The sequence below is a fragment of the Kogia breviceps genome, chromosome 10 (assembly GCF_026419965.1).
Source record: "Kogia breviceps isolate mKogBre1 chromosome 10, mKogBre1 haplotype 1, whole genome shotgun sequence".
NCBI classification, from domain to species: domain Eukaryota; kingdom Metazoa; phylum Chordata; class Mammalia; order Artiodactyla; family Physeteridae; genus Kogia; species Kogia breviceps.
The window spans coordinates 7,168,337-7,187,820 of record NC_081319.1 but is presented as its reverse complement, the minus strand read 5'-3'; the positions used below and the strand labels follow the sequence as shown (position 1 = coordinate 7,187,820).

General features: G+C 49.1%; 1 protein-coding gene across 4 annotated transcripts in view; it reads left to right on the top strand.

The window, feature by feature from the left end:
- VHL (von Hippel-Lindau tumor suppressor) overlaps positions 1-19,484 on the top strand; it is a 77,268-nt gene that overhangs the window by 34,587 nt on the left and 23,197 nt on the right. For all 4 annotated transcript variants that reach the window (XM_067043454.1, XM_067043456.1, XM_067043457.1 and 1 more), the window contains 4 exons: positions 6,621-6,767; positions 13,745-13,836; positions 15,581-15,775; positions 15,858-15,922. In XM_067043454.1, the coding sequence (XP_066899555.1) occupies positions 6,621-6,767; positions 13,745-13,836; positions 15,581-15,775; positions 15,858-15,922 (499 nt within the window). The remainder of the gene's footprint in view (positions 1-6,620; positions 6,768-13,744; positions 13,837-15,580; positions 15,776-15,857; positions 15,923-19,484) is intronic.

The following is a 19,484-nucleotide window of genomic DNA, read 5'->3' as shown; positions in this document are numbered from 1 at the left end:
CCGGCGAGGAGAGCCCAGGCCCCTCTGCCAAGGGCCCAGCACACATCAGCCTTTTGACCAAAGGAAGCGGGGCCTCAATAAACAACATGTAAATGAAAGAACTATCTCAGGTTTCACTTTACTGAAGTATAACCTAGAGAGGGCAACTGGGCTTTCCTCCCGGAGGTATCCTCTGAATTCAATAGGCCACACCTATGGGAAAGCACTTAGCACACGCAAAAAAGCCTGACCTAGACTCAGGGGTGATGATCCTAATGACAGTAGATTACAATAGTAGCTTATAACTGTTGAGCACTTACTTATGTCATCATCTCTGGGGGCGTAGGGTACAGTTCCTCGCCCCACTTGTCGGGTGAGACCTGGAGCATTTCCCTTGCCCGTGAGCCTGGCTGCGGCGTGCGTGGCGGGCTGGAAGCCCTGAGGTCACCTTTGGGCTCCACGACACTTGTGATTTGTGCTTATTAGAGAGAGTGGGACATCCTGAGAATACAAAGCAGAGAGACAAAGGAATCAGGCCCATCGTCCCCTGGGAACCGTGGAGAGAGCACAGAGAAATGCTTTTTCCCCCCTTTCTCTGCCCCCCTGGTGCCAGAAACTCAACCCTCATCACTCCAGGTTAAGCCAGTCGTTCTCAGCCTCACCTAGGGAACTCTCGAAAGCACCCAGACTCTGATTTAATTGACCTGAGAACCAATACATCAACCCTTTGGTGCCCGCAGACACTGAAGCGGTTATTTCGAGCATTGGCATCCCCTCCCGTCCCTCGGGGCACTGGCAGGGAGAACTCCAAGCCGCCTGTCCTGTGTGTGACCAGGCTGGCTGCGAACGACACAGCGGGCAGAAGCGGGTCTAGCTGGGCTTCTGTATTACTTAACCCCACGGCCCCTGCACCTTCAAGGCCCTGCCACTGCCCACTGAGAGGCATGTGTCCATTAGAGGGTTTTTTTTCTTTTTTGTTTTGGCTGCGCTGGGTCTTCATTTTTGCGCGCGGGCCGGCTTTCTCTAGTTGCGGCCAGCGGGGGCTACTCTTTGTTGTGGTGTGTGCGCTTCTCGTTGCAGCGGCTTCTCCTGTTGCAGAGCACGGGCTCTAGGCTCGCGGGCTTCAGTAGTTGTGGCGCGTGGGCTCAGTAGGGGCGGCTCGCGGGCTGTAGAGCGCAGGCTCAGTAGTGGTGGCGCACGGGTTTAGCTGCTCCGTGGCATGTGGGATCTTCCTGGACCAGGGATTGAACCCGTGTCCCCTGCCTTGGCAGGTGGGTTCTTAACCCCTGCGCCACCAGGGAAGCCCCCATTAGAGGGTTTAACCTGTTGGATACAGCCATCCACCCCATTTTCTTCCTTCAGAGACCCTAAGTTGGGATCAGAGGTTCTTTTGGGTAGGGAGAGAGGACAGAGGACAGAGGGTGACTGTGTCACACTCTGTGTCCTCCCCTTGGCCTTGGCCCAGCTGCTTTTTGTATCTGGTCCCACTGAGTCCTGGGACTGTTCTGGGACAGAGGGGTTATAGTTATTCTGACTCCACAGAAGATGCAAATGAAGCTCAGAGGGTTAAGAAATCTGTCCTTGGGCGAACAGCTAGGGTTAGAAAGGCTGGCTCTGGAAACTTCCCCACACTTGCTCTCGCTTCTACTCTATGATCACAATTCCTATTTTTGAATCTCATGATCCTTCAGAATTAACTTTATGCATGGAATCTTCGTGAGAACATAATTCCAGCGGAAAAGAGAGTGCCGTCCCGGGAGCATGAGGCTGCTGCCCTACATCAGTCATACGAATAAATGATGTCACCGGCTTTCTTTTCGGTCTTGGCCTCGGCAGACAGGAAACTCACAGGAAACTCGTGAGATTTAAAGCTCGTCATGACCCTTTTTCATGAATGTTTTGTCTTCCTTTGCTCCATCCTGCCCTCGATGTTCTTTTTTTTTTTTTTTTTTTTTTTTTTGCGGTACGCGGGCCTCTCACTGTTGTGGCCTCTCCCGCCGCGGAGCACAGGCTCCGGACGCGCAGGCTCAGCGGCCATGGCTCACGGGCTTAGTTGCTCCGCGGCATGTGGGATCTTCCCGGACCGGGGCACGAACCGGTGTCCCCCGCATCGGCAGGCGGACTCTCACCCACTGTGCCACCAGGGTATCCCCTCGATGTTCTATTTTTTATTTCAACGGCACTCTGGTTTATGTTCCCAAAGGAGTGGGTATTGTATCCGCTCAGCTATCGGGGTTAGCTTCCAGGCATTAAGGGCAGAAAAGCCACAGTTTCTCCCTCTTCTGGGTTTGCTGGTGGGAAAAGAGGCAAGCAAAGGCCTGCCCTGCGCCTTCTAAGTAAGATCGGGCACCAGCAACCTAAGAGTCAAAAATGAAGATGTGTCCTGTTTATGCCTCTTATTTATTGTCTGCATCTGAAAACCCACAGAAGGCTGAAATGGGGGTTTCACAGGAAACTGAAGCTTGTCATCTGTTTGTTACTGCAGGCCTGACGTTGGCCTCTGTGGCGGGGTGGGGCCCTTGTGTGTGACTAGATGGGAGGGGGCGCCGCAGCAGACATGCGCTGACAAGCTCCGTCTCAGGCTGGCACCTGCCGGTGCCGGTGCCAATGCCTCAGGATTGTTCCCTCCTCGGGTGGGCATGTGCCCCAATCCCACATGTTTGCATGGAGCACGGTGCCAGCTGTAGGCCCCTGCCTGTCACTGCAGACTCACCTAAGGGTGAGAACATAATGAAGCCTTTTCTGTCCCCTGTCGGTGGAGGCCAGGGAGGCCAGCCACAAATGGGTGGGTGGCTTTGGTATTCCTGCCACATGGGTCTTGATGGAGAGGCAAAGATCTGTGCAGAAAGGGAAAGAAAAAAGGAATAGGACACCGAAGCTAGGTCAGGCCGGGACGGTCACCTTCACTTCCATTTGTCTGATGATGAAACAGGCTCAGCCGAGCCTTGGATGGGGGAAAGTGCTGCTTATTCTGGGGACGCAGGCATTTGGGGTGCAGGTGGCACCTTTAGAAGCTGATACAGCCAGGAGCACCTCCTACTGTGGTGGGCTGTCTGGGGTCCCCTTCACCAGCAGGCCCGGCCTGCCTGACGCGAGGGGAGCTGGGGCCCCAGAGGAGTCACATCTGCCCTTGTGTCTCATACACAGATGTCATCACGAGGATGGCGTGGACGTGGCCCTTTGAGGTACACGGGTGGGACCCCAACTGAGACAATTGGTGGAGGGCGGGTGCGTCAAGGGGCCGTCTCCCTGGGCCCGAGGGGGGAGGGCGGGGGAAAGGGGGCTCAGAGTGGCCCGGGGACCCCTTCCTCCTGGGGTCCTTGCTTCTGCCCTGGATCTGCTCAGCAGTCAGCCTTCACTGCCAGTGACTCTCACCGGCAAAGCGGTCACTTTTCACAGTGACGGTGTCACCCTGTGCCTGTGGAGGGCAGTGCATTACATGAGCAGAGACGTGGGGGTCTGCGAGTCCTGCCGGCAGGGCTGCCCGTGGGGAGGAGCCTCGCTTCGGGGACCCCAGTTTGGGCCAGAAGGGCGGCCTCTCCCTGAGGCGATTGGGTTGGGGGCGCGTGGTGCCTGAGGACCCCAGGTGGGGAGAAACGAAGTGTGTGTCCTCCGGGGTCCCCACAGGGGCCGTAAGTCCTGCTCACAGCCATTGGTTCTGGCAGGGGACCCCGCCGCCCTGAGCTTCCGTTTCCCTCCTTGCTACCCCTAGGGTTGGGGTGAGGACACACACAGTGAAGGTGTCAAGGGCACGTCCTAGACAATCAGCGGCAAAATCCAGGAGCGCGCGGGCCCTGCATCTGCTGCTCACCTGCTTTCTGGCTACTTACCCTCATTGCAAGACTCCGTTCTAGTCCCTGTTTTTTTTTTTTTTTTTTTTGTGGTACGCGGCCTCTCACTGCTGTGGTCTCTCCCGTTGTGGAGCACAGGCTCCGGACGCGCAGGCTCAGTGGCCATGGCTCACGGGCCCAGCCGCTCCGCGGCACGTGGGATCTTCCCAGACCGCGGCACGAACCCGTGTCCCCTGCATCGGCAGGCGGACTCTCAACCACTGCACCACCGGGGAAGCCCTCTAGTCCCTGTTTGAGCAAGCTTGCTTACTGACTTTTTCCTTAAGAAACAATTTACTGTGCAACTGATACATACATGATCATTGCTGAAAGATTCTGCCAAATGCAAATAACACCCCCAACCCACAATTATACAATCCTTGATAATCACACCATCCAGAAATGTTCACAGTTAGCATTTCCTGTATATTCTTCAGGTTCTTTTTCTCTTCATATGTAGATGTCTTCTATACTTTTACACATATTTCACACACACACACAAAACCTGGGTAACACATTACATATCTCCTCCTTCGTTGTCAGTCAACGATATATTGATGGTTGCCAGAGGTGGAGCGGGGGCCCAAAATGGGTGAAGAGGGTCAAAAGGCAGAACTTCCAGTTACAAGATAAATCAGTACAGGGGATGTAATGTGTGGCCTGGTGACTGTAGTTAACAATACTGTATTTCGCACAGTTGTAAGTTGCTAAGAGGGTAGACCTGGAAAGTTCTCATCACAAGAAAAAATTTGTAACTATGTGTGGTGATGGATGTTAAGTAGACTTACTGTGGTGATCATTTCACAGTACATACAAATATCAAATCATTATGATATATACTTGAAACTCATGTAATGTTCTGTGTCAATTATATCTCAATTAAAAAATATATCCACACCTCTCCATATCATGGATATCTACATACATCTTTTTAGTTACTATTAAAGTGAAAAAAAAAAAACCTCACAGAAGTCAAAATATTTAAATGCATAAATTCATAGAGACAGAAGGTAGAATGGTGGTTGCCAGGGGCTGGAGGGGCGGGAGTGCGAGTTACTGTTTAATGAGGGCAGTTTCAGTTTGGGAAGATGAAGAAGTTCTGGAGGGCTTCCCTGGTGGCGCAGTGGTGGAGAGTCCGCCTGCCGATGCAGGGGACGCGGGTTCGTGCCCCGGTCCGGGAGGATCCCACGTGCCACGGAGCGGCTGGGCCCGTGAGCCGTGGCCGCTGAGCCTGCGCGTCCGGAGCCTGTGCTCCGTGGCGGGAGAGGCCACAACAGTGAGAGGCCCGCGTACCGCAAAAAAAATAATATAAATAAATAAATACTTAATTAATTAAAAGAAAATAAATAAAATGCAGAGAATTCTGTTAACCATCAGAGGTTGTCAAGAAAATCAAATAAATCTGCGTCGTGCCATATTCACTGAGGCGTTGCTAATATTGTTCTAGTCCCAGAGCTTGGATTTGAGAAGCTTGGTCCCGTGGTGACGATCGGTTTTGCTGAGAGAGAGAGAGAGACGCTGTTTACCTGTTGGAATAAATGCTCCTGGAGACTCAAAGGCTGGAGGTGTTTTGTCTCAGCCCCACCTGGTGCCCACGTGAGAGTGAGCAAGTAGGCTGGCCCTCCCCAGACTTCAGTGCCCTCTGTTTTTTCGGTTCTCAAACACGGGCCCACCTCTGACCACCAGAGGGTGACGGGCCTTGAATGCAGGACGGTAGAGTTTGGATTTGGTCTGGGAGGCAGTGGGGAGATAGGAGGATTCTTGTGAAGCGTGTGTGCCTTATCCTGCCCGTGGTGAGTGGTAAAGGCTTTAAGCCGGGAGGTGGTGAGGCCAGGTCTGTATTTTAGCAAGATGCAGCCCGGGGAGGGCCCTGGAGGCCACTGGAGCTGGAGGCCGGGACCATCCTGGAGAGAGGATGGCAGTGGTGGGGGGAAGGGAGAGGAAGCAGGTTCCCTCGGGGCCAGCTCTGTGGAAGCTGGTGGAGACACGCTCTGGCACCTTTGGGGCTTCCCAGTTCAATGCCAAGAGGAAGTGATTACTCTCGAAAAACAGGTGACCTCCACTCAGGCTCTTTCAGCCGGTGCTGCCTGCCCAGGCTGTGTGATCTCAGACAAGCCACTTAAGCTGCTCAGGCCTCAGGGTCCTCACCTCCACCAGGCTGCAGTGAAGGAGGGACCCTGTGAGGGCTGCACGCGTACAGAGCTGGGCCTGGCTGCGCATCGTGCACTGTCAGCTGGCAGTTGACGTGGCTGCTATTTTCAGGCTTCCCATCTCTAAAACAGGGCAGGATGCACGTGTCTCCACTGCTCTTGGAAGGGGAAGCTGGAGGACTGCCAGTCCTTTGATATTTAGGGGCTCGACTTAGGGACTCAGCTGGGTGGAGATCTTTGACATCCCCACGTGTTCAGGGAACTGTGTGGTCTGCAGAGGCCTTGCATGTCTGCACTCTCATTCCCCCCTCCCAACAGCCCTGTGAGGGAGGCAAGCAGGTGTTATCATGATGATCATCTGTTTCATAGGTGAGGAAACAGGCTCCGAGAAGGAAAGTGACTTGTCTAAGGTCACACAGTGGGTAGGGTTAGAAGCCAGGCGTGTCTGACAGAGTGTCTCAGCTGGACGATTGTTGGGTCCAAGAGCTACACACATGGGGAGGCCGAGGCCCAGAGGGGAAAACAACTCTTGGGGGCACATCGTGAACTTGAGGCCGAGCCAAGTCTCTGATCCAGGTCTCTGACTTCTGCACCCAGCCTGTCGATGGCTAGCCCCCTTTACTGAATGATCATAGCTTTCTTTCTTCCCACCTCGTTTCAGGGAAATCAGTTCCTCAAATCAAGTCTTCCCTCCCAGACTTCTTGCATACGGTGAGGCCAGGAAAGCCTTTGGCAGCTTCTGTAAGAAACGCTGAGGGTGAACAAGAACTGGAGCAGCCCATGAGGCCAGCCACCTTTCCAGGCCCAGGTAATTTTAATTTAACTTAATTTTTTAATTTAAAGAAGATTTATTTAAGGAAACGTTTTATCTATAAAGATATTTAGCTCAGCATATAATAGCAAAAAATTGGAAACAACAAATGTGGATGGCAAAATTAACCACAGATGGCGGTAACAATAAAATCCTGCTGGCAATGATGTAGGTCTGTATACATCATGGAAATATGCTCACGATATACTGAGTCTAAAAAGTTAAAATGTCAGATGACAAAAGGGTATATACCGTCTATTACCTTTTTTTTGGGGGGGGGGGTTGCTCTGCACGGCATGTGGGATCTTAGTTACCCGACCAGGGATTGAACCCGTGCCCCCTGCAGTGGAAACGTGGATTCCTAACCACTGGACCACAAGGGAATTCCCAGCGAGGTGTATTTTAATTATTATTATTAATTTTTTTTTTTTTTGGCTGTGCTGCACAGCTGGTGGGAATCTTAGTTCCCCAACCAAGGGCTGAACCTGTGCCCCCTGCAGTAGAAGCTCGGAGTCTTAATCACTGGACCGCCAGGGAAGTTGCCCATTTTTGTAAAAAGAAAAAAGAAACTCAGTAACTGGGGGTTTTCTATGTGTCAGACACTGTTCTAAGCCCTTCAAGAAGTTGAGCTATTTAACCCTCAACTAACTGTATGAGTTTGGTATTGTTTTTCTCCCCATTTCACAGATGAAAATGAAGCACAGAGAGGTTAAACAGCCTGCCAAGGTTATATACTACAGGGCCCAGGTATTTTACCCGTGGTTCCCCAAGCCCCCAGCACAGGCATCTGAGCCATGTGATTTGAACGCTTATATCGTCAACCGCTGCACGCACCCCTACCCCAAAGCCTCCCAGCCCACTTCAGCTTTGTCTCCATCCCCTTGTGCCCAGGGAAGGGCTCAGGGACAGTTTGCCAAATGATGGAAGGACTCAGCCAGCGGGTAACTTCCCGAGGGGTACCCGCTCCTCATGCTGTCCTCCCCACCTCTCCTCCAGAGCCCCGCCCACCTTCTGCTCTCCTGCAGCCTCATGAGTGGAAAGCCGGAGACCCCAAATCCATGAAACCTCCCAAATCCATTGGCGTGGCTTGCAAAGCCAGGGTGAGCGTCGGCTGAGAGGCGCGTGCACGGGCTTTTGCATCAGGCAGACCCATATTTGAATCCCAACTTTGCCCTTTCCAGCAGGAGAATGACTTAGCCTCTCTGTACCTCATTTTCTTCATCTATAAAATGTGCATAATAACAGAATAATAATTCCTAACCACCTACATCATCGTGTGTGGTTAGGAATCATACACCTTGGTGTTGCCACCACGTAGGTGCTCATTTAACGTTAGCCGATATTAGGAACATTCCAGGCACCCCAGATAGGCTGAGTCTGGAAAGTTAATCCTAGACCAAGGAGTCTAAATTATTTCCTGTAGCTAAAGAGTTTAAAAAGAAAAAAAAAGAGCAGAACTTTGATCAGCAATTAAAGGTAAGGGGAAATGGTCCTAAAGCTAATATGATACTGACGGATGGCCAACGGGAAAGATGATAATAAAATAGGGAAATTCTAGGGGAGTGCTGGTGAAGCTGGAGGAGGTTACTGGTATAGCAGCTTCTTCAGAGGTTCCTTATCTAGGCTGCCGTGAAAACAAGCATCATATGTCTCTGCCAGACTTTGCACCCTCCGCTTTCTTTTTTTTTTTGGTGGTACGCGGGCCTCTCACTGTTGTAGCCTCTCCCGTTGCGGAGCACAGGCTCCGGACGCGCAGGCTCAGCGGCCATGGCTCACGGGCTTAGTTGCTCCGCGGCATGTGGGATCTTCCCGGACCGGGGCACGAACCCGTGTCCCCTGCATCGGCAGGCGGACTCTCAACCACTGAGCCACCAGGGAAGTCCCCCCTCCGCTTTCTTGAATGGCACTTGGGAGGACATGTGCCCAGACAGGTCAGGACGATAAATAGAATCTGTAGACAGAGACAGGAAGTTGATTGTCTATCTTTGCCCAAACTAAAAATAAGGGCATCATCATTAATTTCATCAGATAACCCAAAGCCAGTCTTTTCTTGGGAAAACCCCAGGTTCCATTGGGCCCAGAGTTCCAGCTGATTATCTCGTAGGCGTGGAGAATGTGGAGGGCAGAGGTGGCTGGGGAGGAGGGCGCCCACAGGGAGGAACGGTGCTGGCTGTCAGCCTGACCACCCAGGGAGGGGGCTCTTGATAGCTGGGGAAGGAGACTTCGCCCGCCAGAGCTCCATGGCTGAACAAGCGGTGGGACTGTCATTCGGCTCAGGTGAATTGTTCCAGAGCCCACATCCTAACCTCTGTAGTGGGGAAGACATGGAGAAGGAAAATACACGAGCGGATGAGCCATGGACTGGTTCTAAGCACCTCCTTAAACAGATTCTCAAAGCTAGATTTCAGATAAAAGGGCTCTGAGTGGCTGAAATAACTGTCGCAAAGCCTTACCTATGGGAGAGGCCATCGTCTGTCCATCAGAATTGATTTAATCTACACATAGTTTTTACCAGCCTTGGTACCCCACATATACCAGAGACTGATCTTTGTGCTTTATGCCATGTCTTTTAATCTGGACAAGAACTCTACAAAGAATGGACTATTACTGTGTTTTTGTTTATTGGTTTTTTTTTTCTACATCTGAGAAAGCTAAAGAAATGAAGCACAACCCACCCAAGGTCAAATCTTTAGTAATGACAGAGCCAGGACTTGAGCTCAGTTCTGTCTGCTACCAAGAAACAGATGGGGAAGCTGTAGAGGCCGACCTACTGCCAGCCACAGGGCAGGATCCAGAAAACCGCAAATGAGATGCAGCAACATCTCATGTTCTTTATTCCTGCCTGCAGTGACGCAACTCAGCAGGACAAGATTTGGTGCATTCTGCTTGAGAAAGCAGACATTCTAGAAAGATTTCTGTGGGAGACGGCACCGCGAAGGGTTAACGCTTAGTGTTTTGGAAATGACATTTGTGTAGACCCCTGTCTTCCCTGGCCCAGGCCTTCCCTGAGTGGAAGCAAGGGCTAGTTCTTATCTGATTTCTCAGCCTTGCGGTATTGGTTCAAATTCCACTCCCTCCCCCTGCTCCCCCTCCGCAAACCACAGGGATAAATAGGCTCAACCACCCCTAGTAGCCCTCCTGTGTCGCAAGAGCAGACCTCAGCGATTCCCCCCACACTGAGAGGCCTGGTGCAGCCCCCACAGCAAACCCCAGGCATCAGTCAGACCAGAGAATCATGGCTGCGTGAGGCCGGAGCTGACCTTGGCCTCACCGGGCAGTGCGAGAGGATGAGGGACCGTGTGTGCAGCCTGCTCTGAGGTCAGCCCCCGGGCGGGGAGAGAGACAGAGCAGAACTCCAGGGAGGAAGCAGGAGGGAAGTCAGGTTGGCCTGGAATAGCGGTTCCCAGAGTGTAGAGTCTCGGTCCCCAGTGGTACATGGAACACGGGTGTTAGGCAGAGAATATATCACATGCACAAAAACTAGGGATCTCAGGGCTGAATATGTAATACGTGAACTGGAGTGGATTGAAAGAAAGCATCAGGTAGCTCATTGTGGAGCAGCACAGACACGCGGCCAACACCTAGGAGAGCGAGGACTGTGACCCCAGTTTGGGTGACTCGGGCCTAGGGTATAGAGCTGAGCCCAAGAGAAGGCAGGGCAAGGGTGGAGGCCTCCACCGCTGGAGCAGCAGCGGCCAGGAGCCTTACTGCAAGGCAGTCTCCCCTCCGCACCCCGTCACCAGGGGTGGGAGCAGCCTCGGGAAGCGCGGCCTGGGTGCTTGCGGACGCGCTGCATGCGGACACGCGGACGGATTGAAGTGAACAGCTGGGCTCCGGTCGGTTACGGGGCTGCCAGCTGGTCTGCAGCGCGTTGCTGGTTTTAGTTATTTTGTTTTGTATTTTACCTTTTGATTTTTTTAGTTGAAATATAGTTGATTTACAATGTGTTGGTTTCAGGTATACAGCAAAGTGATTCAGTTTTATATATATATATATATATATATATATATATATATATATATTCTTTTTCAGATTCTTTTCCCTACAGGTTATTACAAAATATTGAGTAGAGTTCCTTGGGCTATACAGTAGATCCTCGTTGGTTATCTATTTTATATATAGTAGGGTGTATCTGTTAATCCCAAACTCCTAATTTATCTCTCCCTCACCCTTTCCCCTTTGGTAACCATAAGTTTGTTTTCTATGTCTGTGCGTCAATTGCTGTTTTGTATGTAAGTTCATTTGTATCATTTTTTTTAGATTCTACATGTAAGTGATATATGCTATTTGTCTGCCTGGCTTACTTCACTTAGTATGATAATCTCTAGGTCCATTCATGTTGCTGCAAATGGCATTATTTCATTTTTTTTAATGCCTGAGTAATATTCTGTCGTATAAATATACCACATCTTCTTTATCCATTTATTTTGGTTTTATTTTTTCCTTTTTTTGCCAAAGGTTTAATTCCTGTGTCTGAGCTATAGCTCTTACCCTGAAGCTCAGTTTATATGTATATATATATATATTTTTTTTTTCTTTTTTTTTTTTTTTTTTGCGGTATGCGGGCCTCTCACCGCTGCGGCCTTTCCCGCTGCGGAGCACAGGCCCCGGACACCCAGGCTCAGCGGCCATGGCTTACGGGCCCAGCCGCTCTGCGGCACGCGGGATCCTCCAGGACCGGGGCACGAACCCACATCCCCCGCATCGGCCAGTCCCCAACCACTGCGCCATCAGGGAAGCCCTCAGTTTATATATTTAAAAAATGATTTTGCGGGCTTCCCTGGTGGCGCAGTGGTTGAGAGTCCGCCTGCCGATGCGGGAGACACGGGTTCGTGCCCTGGTCCGGGAGGATCCCACATGCCGCGGAGCGACTGAGCCCGTGAGCCATGGCCGCTGAGCCTGTGCGTCCGGAGCCTGTGCTCCGCAATGGGAGAGGCCACAACAGTGAGAGGCCCGCATACCGCAAAAAAAAAAAAAAAAAAAAAAAAAAAAAAAAAAAAAAAAAAAAAAAATGATTTTGGCTGCGTTGGGTCTTTGTTGCTGTGCGTGGGCTTTCTCTAATTGCGCCAGCGGGGGCTACTCTTCGTTGCGGTGCGCGGGCCTCTTATTGCGGTGGCTTCTCTTGTTGCGGAGCTCTGGGCTCTAGGCACGCGGGCTTCAGTAGTCGCGGCACGTGGGCTCAGTAGTTGTGGCGCACGGGTTTAGTTGCTACGCAGCATGTAGGATCTTCCCGGGTGAGGGATTGAACCCATCAGGGCTCGAACCCGTGTCCCCCCGCATTGACAGGCGGATTCTTAACCACTGCGCCACCAGGGAAGCCCAAAGCCCAGTTTAAGTTGTAGTGCACTGAGAGACAAAGAGGGTGTGTGTGAATGTGTGTGCGCACCTGTGTATTTTGGGGACGGGTGTTTATTGTTAGCACCCCATTCTGGGGGGGTTGCTGGTGCAGTGTGGGTGTACCAGCCAGCACTGGTGTAGTTCTTTCAAATATCACCAGTGCTGGAAAATGTGAAAAAAAGAAAACAAACAAAAGACTCTAGAAGCAGCAGACAATGCAGGGAGAGAGGCTTAGGGTGGCCCCTCCTCTGAGAGGATGAAAGAGCCTCAGGCTTTCTATCAGGTGAGTTTTGTTTTATCAGCTGCCTTGGTTAATAGTTTTGGAAGGCTGATTCTAGTTTCACCATGGGGCTGTTTTCAGTATTCTGAGTTAATTTTTTTCATGGTCAAAGTTCCACATCGATCACTCCTTTCTTGATGAGGTAAGCCAGAAATACTTGAAGCAGGTGGGTTTGGCCAGCAACCCTTGGGTCAAAGTCAGTTTCCCTTGGAAGGGCCGGCCCCCTGTTACTCAGAGGCCAGCCCTGCAGTAGGGCCACTTGGGTATTTCCAGCAGTGACATCTGAAGCTTCAGGCTTCTGGTCAAAGTCCACTTTCATGTGGGGTCAGCTACGTGGCCTGTCTTGTTCCCGGCCTGCACCTGCTCTGACCTGCAGACCCCAGACTGCCCCATTAGTCTTCAGATTAATCTTCACGTGGTGCCTGGTGAAGACATGTCACCCTCTTTAACCTGACTTTTCCCTGACCCTGAACTACTCTTCAAGCCACCTCTCTTGCGAATCTTCTACATTCACTAAGGGATTAAGAGCACAGACTCTGGAGCCACTGACTGGGTGCCCTTGGAAAGGTTGGGTCACCCCTCCGTGCCTTAGTTTCACCACGTGTAAAGAGTAGATGATACCGGCATCTCTCTCCTGGGGCTATTATGAGCGTGAAATGAGTTAGCTCCGGGAAGCATTGCCAGTGTTTGCTAACTAAGCGTGCCCGGAATGTTTACTGCACTCCTGGGCTTTCCTGCTGCCACACCTACTTGTGGGCCGGTTCCACGGCCTCCGTGCCCTCCCTACGTCATAGCCACTTGTTGCCAATGTTTTCCCCTTTTTGAAGCTCAGGTCAAGTGTTCCTTCCTCTGTGAAGCCCTCCTTGATCTGCCAACCCACTAAGGCAGGCTTCTCCTGCCTCTGCCCTGGGAGGCTGGTCATTGCCATTCCTGCTGCCATGGAGGTTTCTGGAAGGCAGGCTCTGTAGCTAATGCACCTGTGTCCTTCTCTGCTGCTTTTGTGGGAGGTGGGACAGTGTAGGGGTTAGAAGGCCCAAGGATCTCCATTTAAAGGCTGACTCTGCCACTTACTGTCAGCGTGGCCCTGGGTAAGTGGCCACCTCCAGTGCTTCCCTTTCTCCACCTGTCACACGGGGACTTTGTATAGGACCAACCCACAGGGCTGTCATAAGGCTTCTATGGGGTCACGCTGGAGCAGCGGGTAGGCTGGCACCTGTGCTGTCAGGAAATGGCAGCTGTCATCATTGACAGTACATGTTTGTGGAGTGAAGAGACTGACTGGGTCTGGGGACCAGGCAGGGACCCGTCCCTCCGTCCTCCAGTGGCTGTGGCCTGACCCACCGTCCCTCCTTTCCAGGGCCTGCTCTAGCCAGAGCCAGCCTCCGGGGCCCTGCTGAAGATGCCTCTCCTTCCGTAAACACCGACCCGCCAGCCTCATCTGATTCAAAGGTAAATCCTCCGCCCCCGAGCAGTAGCCCCCAGTTTGTGACCCTCTCTCAAAAATGCAACGTGTTTATTCCTCGAGAACAGTTTGGGGGTTAGGGGTCAGGGTGAAGGGGAGAAACGAGGCCCATCGAATTACTCTGAGCTTCTAAGACTCTCAGTGCTGGCCCTCAGTAAATCAGGGGCAGGGAGAGGGTGCACTCTAGTTTTTCATGAGCTTTTCCATTATTTGTATTTATTTATTTATTTATTTTTTGCGGTACGCGGGCCTCTCACTGTCGTGGCCTCTCCCGTTGCGGAGCACAGGCTCCGGACGCGCAGGCGCAGCGGCCACGGCTCACGGGCCCAGCCGCTCCGCGGCACGTGGGATCTTCCCGGACCGGGGCACGAACCCGTGTCTCCTGCATCGGCAGGCGGATTCTCAACCACTGCGCCACCAGGGAAGCCCCATTATTTGTATTTAAATGAGAGCTGATAATTGGCATCTTCCTCCTTCCAAAACATCTTGGTTGCAGTAGTCAAAATGCCTCCCCTTCAACCTTTTTTTCAACACAAAATATATCAGAGTTATCCTGAATTTTTAAAGATTTGGGTCCAGGGTCACAAGTGACTTCTGTGAATCTTAAGCATTTTTGCCTTTCTAGGCCCTGTCTTTCATTTAAAAATGTTACTTAGAATTATATTTTACGACTGCAACGGTATAAAGATGAACATAATCCAAATTGGATTAAAAATTAAAACATTTTCTTCAACTTGAAAAGTTCATTTTTGTTCATCAGTCTTCGAAAGAAATTACGTTAAGATGTTTCCGTGGGCCCCTAAAGGTGTCCTGGGCAGCGTGCCTGGCGGGGAAGCCAGTGCTACATGGGTCTGGTTAGTGGAGCTCTTCCATAAAAGGGACTGTCACTTAAGCAGACTTATTTATTTTTAAGTAATTAATCATTTTCAAAGATGATTTAGTAATTGGAAGAATGATCATGGTATCACGTTTAGAGAAAACACGGGAAATCAAAACGGTGGGTGCGGCATGGTCATAATTTTTTTTTTTTTTTTTGGTCATAATTTTTAAAAATAAATTCTCATGTATCTAACTGGCAAGAATTACACTAAACTTCAATAGCAGTTAAGTGGATAATGAGATCATGTATAATTAGCCCCCCTCTAATTATCTAAAACTGTTTATAAGAGCACGTATAACTTAAAAAAATGGAAGTTTAGGTACACCTATTTGTAAGAAGAAGAGGGATTGATGCAGAGCTGCTTTTCTTAGGCTTACACGGGTTATGTGAACCTGTGTCCTGCCTGCCAGCATGTATACCATGTGCAGGACCGGGGGCATAAGCCCAGCCATTGACCCGCCGTGTAAACTCACTTCAGTTCTGTGACCCTCTTGGTGCTCACCTTTGTAAACTGGGAAGAAAAAAAAAAAAAAGGAAACCTCCACCATGGGTGCCGGGAATACTCACATTTTAGTTAATCTTCAGAATTACCCTCTAGGATATTATGGTTATCTTTATTTTTGCTGATGAGGAAATGAAGGCTCAGAGAGGTTAAGTAACTTGTCCAAGGTCATGGAGCAAGTTGGAAGCAGAGCTGGGATCTGTCCTCTTTGCCATCCCTGCTCCCTGGATGAGATGATCCCCTTCACCCCTCAGCTCTGCTGTTCTAAGAGTCCCTGAGGTAGTAGGGAAAATAGTATTTTCCATATTAATTCCATTTTAATCTCAGTCTCTTCTCTCTGAATTCCCAGGATTTCAGCAGCTCCATTCCTAAGCAGGAGACAGTTTTGAGCCTGGCTGATGACAGCCTTTTCTGGAGCGAGGTGGACGTGGTCCAGGCAACTGATAACTTCAACCCAAACCACAAAATCAGTGAGGGGACCTTTGCTGACATCTACAGAGGGCAAAGGCTCGGCACTCCATTTGTCTTCAAGAAGCTCAGAGAGGTGGGCACTTCTTGGTTTCCAGTAAGGGGTGGAGACTACATGGTGAGGCTAGATTTTCATGTTTCACTGGCTTTTCCCACAGATGGCCTGTTCAGGTCCAGGATCAATTGAAGAATTCTTCCAGGCAGAGGTACAAATTTGTCGTAGGTAAGCCTCCCCTTTGGAAAATACTTTGTTTGATAGTGATGACCGCTAACCTGTATATATTGCTTCCTGTGTGGCCAGCACGTTTTAAGCATTCTCTTTATGTAAACTCATTGAATCCTCACAAGACCCCTGTAACATGGCTACTATTATCACATTATTTTACACATGGGCACATTGAGGCACAGAGACGTTAAGTGTCTTGTCCAAGATCACACAGCTAGTAGGTGGCAGAGCTGGAATGTGGTTGGTTAGTCTGGCTCCAGGGGCCGTGCTTTTTTCTCTGTAGCCACTGTATGCATGGATTAGAATTAGAAAAGAACCTTGGCTCACTTGGCTCAACTCCTTCCTTCCTGGGAGCGGGGGCAGATAATCTGTATTTGTCCCATTTTTTGAGAGGGACAGAAACTTACTGATTCCAACTCTAATGGCAGATGATGGCCCACAGGCTCAATCTGGCCCAGCCCGTGTTTTTATGGCCTGAGAGCTAGGAATCGTTTTTATGTTTGTAAAGGGTTGAAGAGGGACTTCGCTGGTGGCACAGTGGTTGAGAATCCGCCTGCCAGTGCAGGGGACACGGGTTCGAGCCCTGGTCCCGGAAGATCCCACATGCCTCCGAGCAACTAGGCCCGTATATCACAACTACTGAGCCTGCACTCTAGAGCCTGTGCTGCACAACAACAAGAGAAGCCACTGCAGTAGGAAGCACGCACACCGCAGTGAAGAGTAGCCCCTGCTCACCGCAACTACAGAAAGCCTGCACGCAGCAACGAAGACCCAACGCAGCCAAAAATAAATTAAATAAATAAATTAATTTTTAACAAAAAGGGTTGAACAAAATTAAAAGATTATTTCATGACACATGAAAAGTATATGAAATTCAGATGTCAGTGTCTTTAATGAGGGTTTTATTGGAACCCAGCCGCGCTCATTTATTTCTGTGTCATCTGTGGCTGCTTTGCATGATCCTGCAGCAGAGGCCAGATGGCCTGCAATAGCTACTATTTACTTTATAGAGAACTTTTACTTACCCCTGGTTTTGAGCAGTAAGGACCTTCAGAAGTCATCCTCAGACCTGCGTTTTACAGTTGAGGAAACTGAGGCTGGAGAGGTAAAGTGAGCCTCCCTGTCACAGAGCTTGGTGGGGGGGACTGGGAAAGGGAGGGGGAGGACATTTGGATACGTGGACACTTATCTTGGCTCTGCCGTCATTGCCTGATGGATTGCACACGTGCATCCTGGACCCCTGCAGTGTGCTGGACACCAGCTGTCGCTCAGCCTGGCAAGTCACTGTCTGAGTTCCTCTGGCGGTGTGTAGCCTCGGGCAGTGTGTGATGATTGTGGAGTATTGTAAGAAATAAAGAAAATTATAAAGAGGAAAATAGAAATCACCAATTTTCCACAGCACCTATAAGTAACTACTACTGTATTCAGATTTTGATATAGTTTCTTTTTTTTTTTTTTTAACATCTTTATTGGAGTATAACTGTTTTACAATAGTGTGTTAGTTTCTCCTTTACAACAAAGTGAATCAGTTATACATATACACATGTTCCCATATCTCTTCCCTCTTGTGTCACCCTCCCTCCCACCCTCCCTATCCCACCCCTCTAGGTGGTCACAAAGCACAGAGCTGATCTCCCTGTGCTATGCGGCTGCTTCCCACTAGCTATCTAATTTACATTTGGTAGTGTATATATATGTCCATGTGCCACTCTCTCACTTCGTCACAGCTTACCCTTCCCCCTCCCCATATCCTCAAGTCCATTCTCTAGTAGGTCTGTGTTTTATTCCCATCCTACCACTAATCTCTTCATGACATCATTTTTTTTTTTTTAGATTCCATATATATGTGTTAGCATACGGTATTTGTTTCTATCCTTCTGACTTACTTCACTCTGTATGACAGACTCCAGGTCTATCCACCTCATTACAAATAACTCAGTTTCATTTCCTTTTATGGCTGAGTAATATTCCATTGTATATATGTGCCACATCTTCTTTATCCATTCATCTGTTGATGGACACTTAGGTTGCTTCCATGTCCTGGCTATCGTAAATAGAGCTGCAATGAACATTGTGGTACATGACTCTTCTTGAATTCTGGTTTTCTCAGGGTATGTGCCCAGTAGTGGGATTGCTGGGTCATATGGTAGTTCTATTTGTAGTTTTTTAAGGAACCTCCATACTGTTCTCCATAGTGGCTGTATCATTTTACATTCCCACCAGCAGTGCACGAGTGTTCCCTTTTCTCCACACTCTCTGCAGCGTTTATTGTTTCTAGAGTTTTTGATGATGGCCAATCTGACCGGTGTGAGATGATATCTCATTGTAATTTTGATTTGCATTTCTCTAATGATTAATGATGTTGAGCATTCTTTCATGTGTTTGTTGGCAATCTGTATATCTTCTTTGGAGAAATGTCTATTTAGTTCTTCTGCCCATTTTTGGATTGGGTTGTTTGTTTTTTTGTTATTGAGCTGCATGAGTTGCTTATAAATTTTGGATATTAATCCTTTGTCATTGCTTCATTTGCAACTATTTTCTCCCATTCTGAGGGTTGTCTTTTGGTCTTGTTTATGGTATCCTTTGCTGTGCAAAAGCTTTTAAGTTTCATTAGATCCCATTTGTTAATTTTTGTTTTTATTTCCATTTCTCTAGGAGATGGGTCAAAAGGGATCTTGCTGTGATTTATGTCATAGAGTGTTCTGTCTATGTTTTCCTCTAAGAGTTTGATAGTGTCTGGCCTTACATTTAGGTCTTTAACCCATTTTGAGTTTATTTTTGTGTGTGGTGTTAGGGAGTGTTCTAATCTCATACTTCTACAGGTAGCTGTCCAGTTTTCCCAGCACCACTTATTGAAGAGGCTGTCTTTTCTCCACTGTATATTTTTGCCTCCTTTATCAAAGATAAGGTGACCATATGTGTGTGGGTTTATCTCTGGGCTATCTATCCTGTTCCATTGATCTATATTTCTGTTTTTGTGCCAGTACCATACTGTCTTGATTACTGTGGCCTTGTAGTAGAGTCTGAAGTCAGGGAGCCTGATTCCTCCAGTTCCATTTTTCGTTCTCAAGATTGCTTTGGCTATTCGGGGTCTTTTGTGTTTCCATACAAATTGTGAAATTCTTTGTTCTAGTTCTGTAGAAAATGCCAGTGGTAATTTGATAGGGATTGCATTGAATCTGTAGATTGCTTTGGGTAATAGAGTCATTTTCACAATGTTGATTCTTCCAATCCAAGAACATGGTATATTTCTCCACCTATTTGTATCATCTTTAATTTCTTTCATCAGAGTCTTATAGTTTTCTGCATACAAGTCTTTTGTCTCCTTAGGTAGGTTTATTCCTAGATATTTTATTCTTTTTGTTGCAATGGTAAATGGGAGTGTCTTCTTAATTTCCCTCTCAGATTTTTCATCATTCGTGTATAAGAATGCCAGAGATTTCTGTGCATTCATTTTGTATCCTGCTACTTTACCAAATTCATTGATTAGTTCTAGTAGTTTTCTGGTAGCATCCTTAGGATTCTCTATGTATAGTATCATGTCATCTGCAAACAGTGA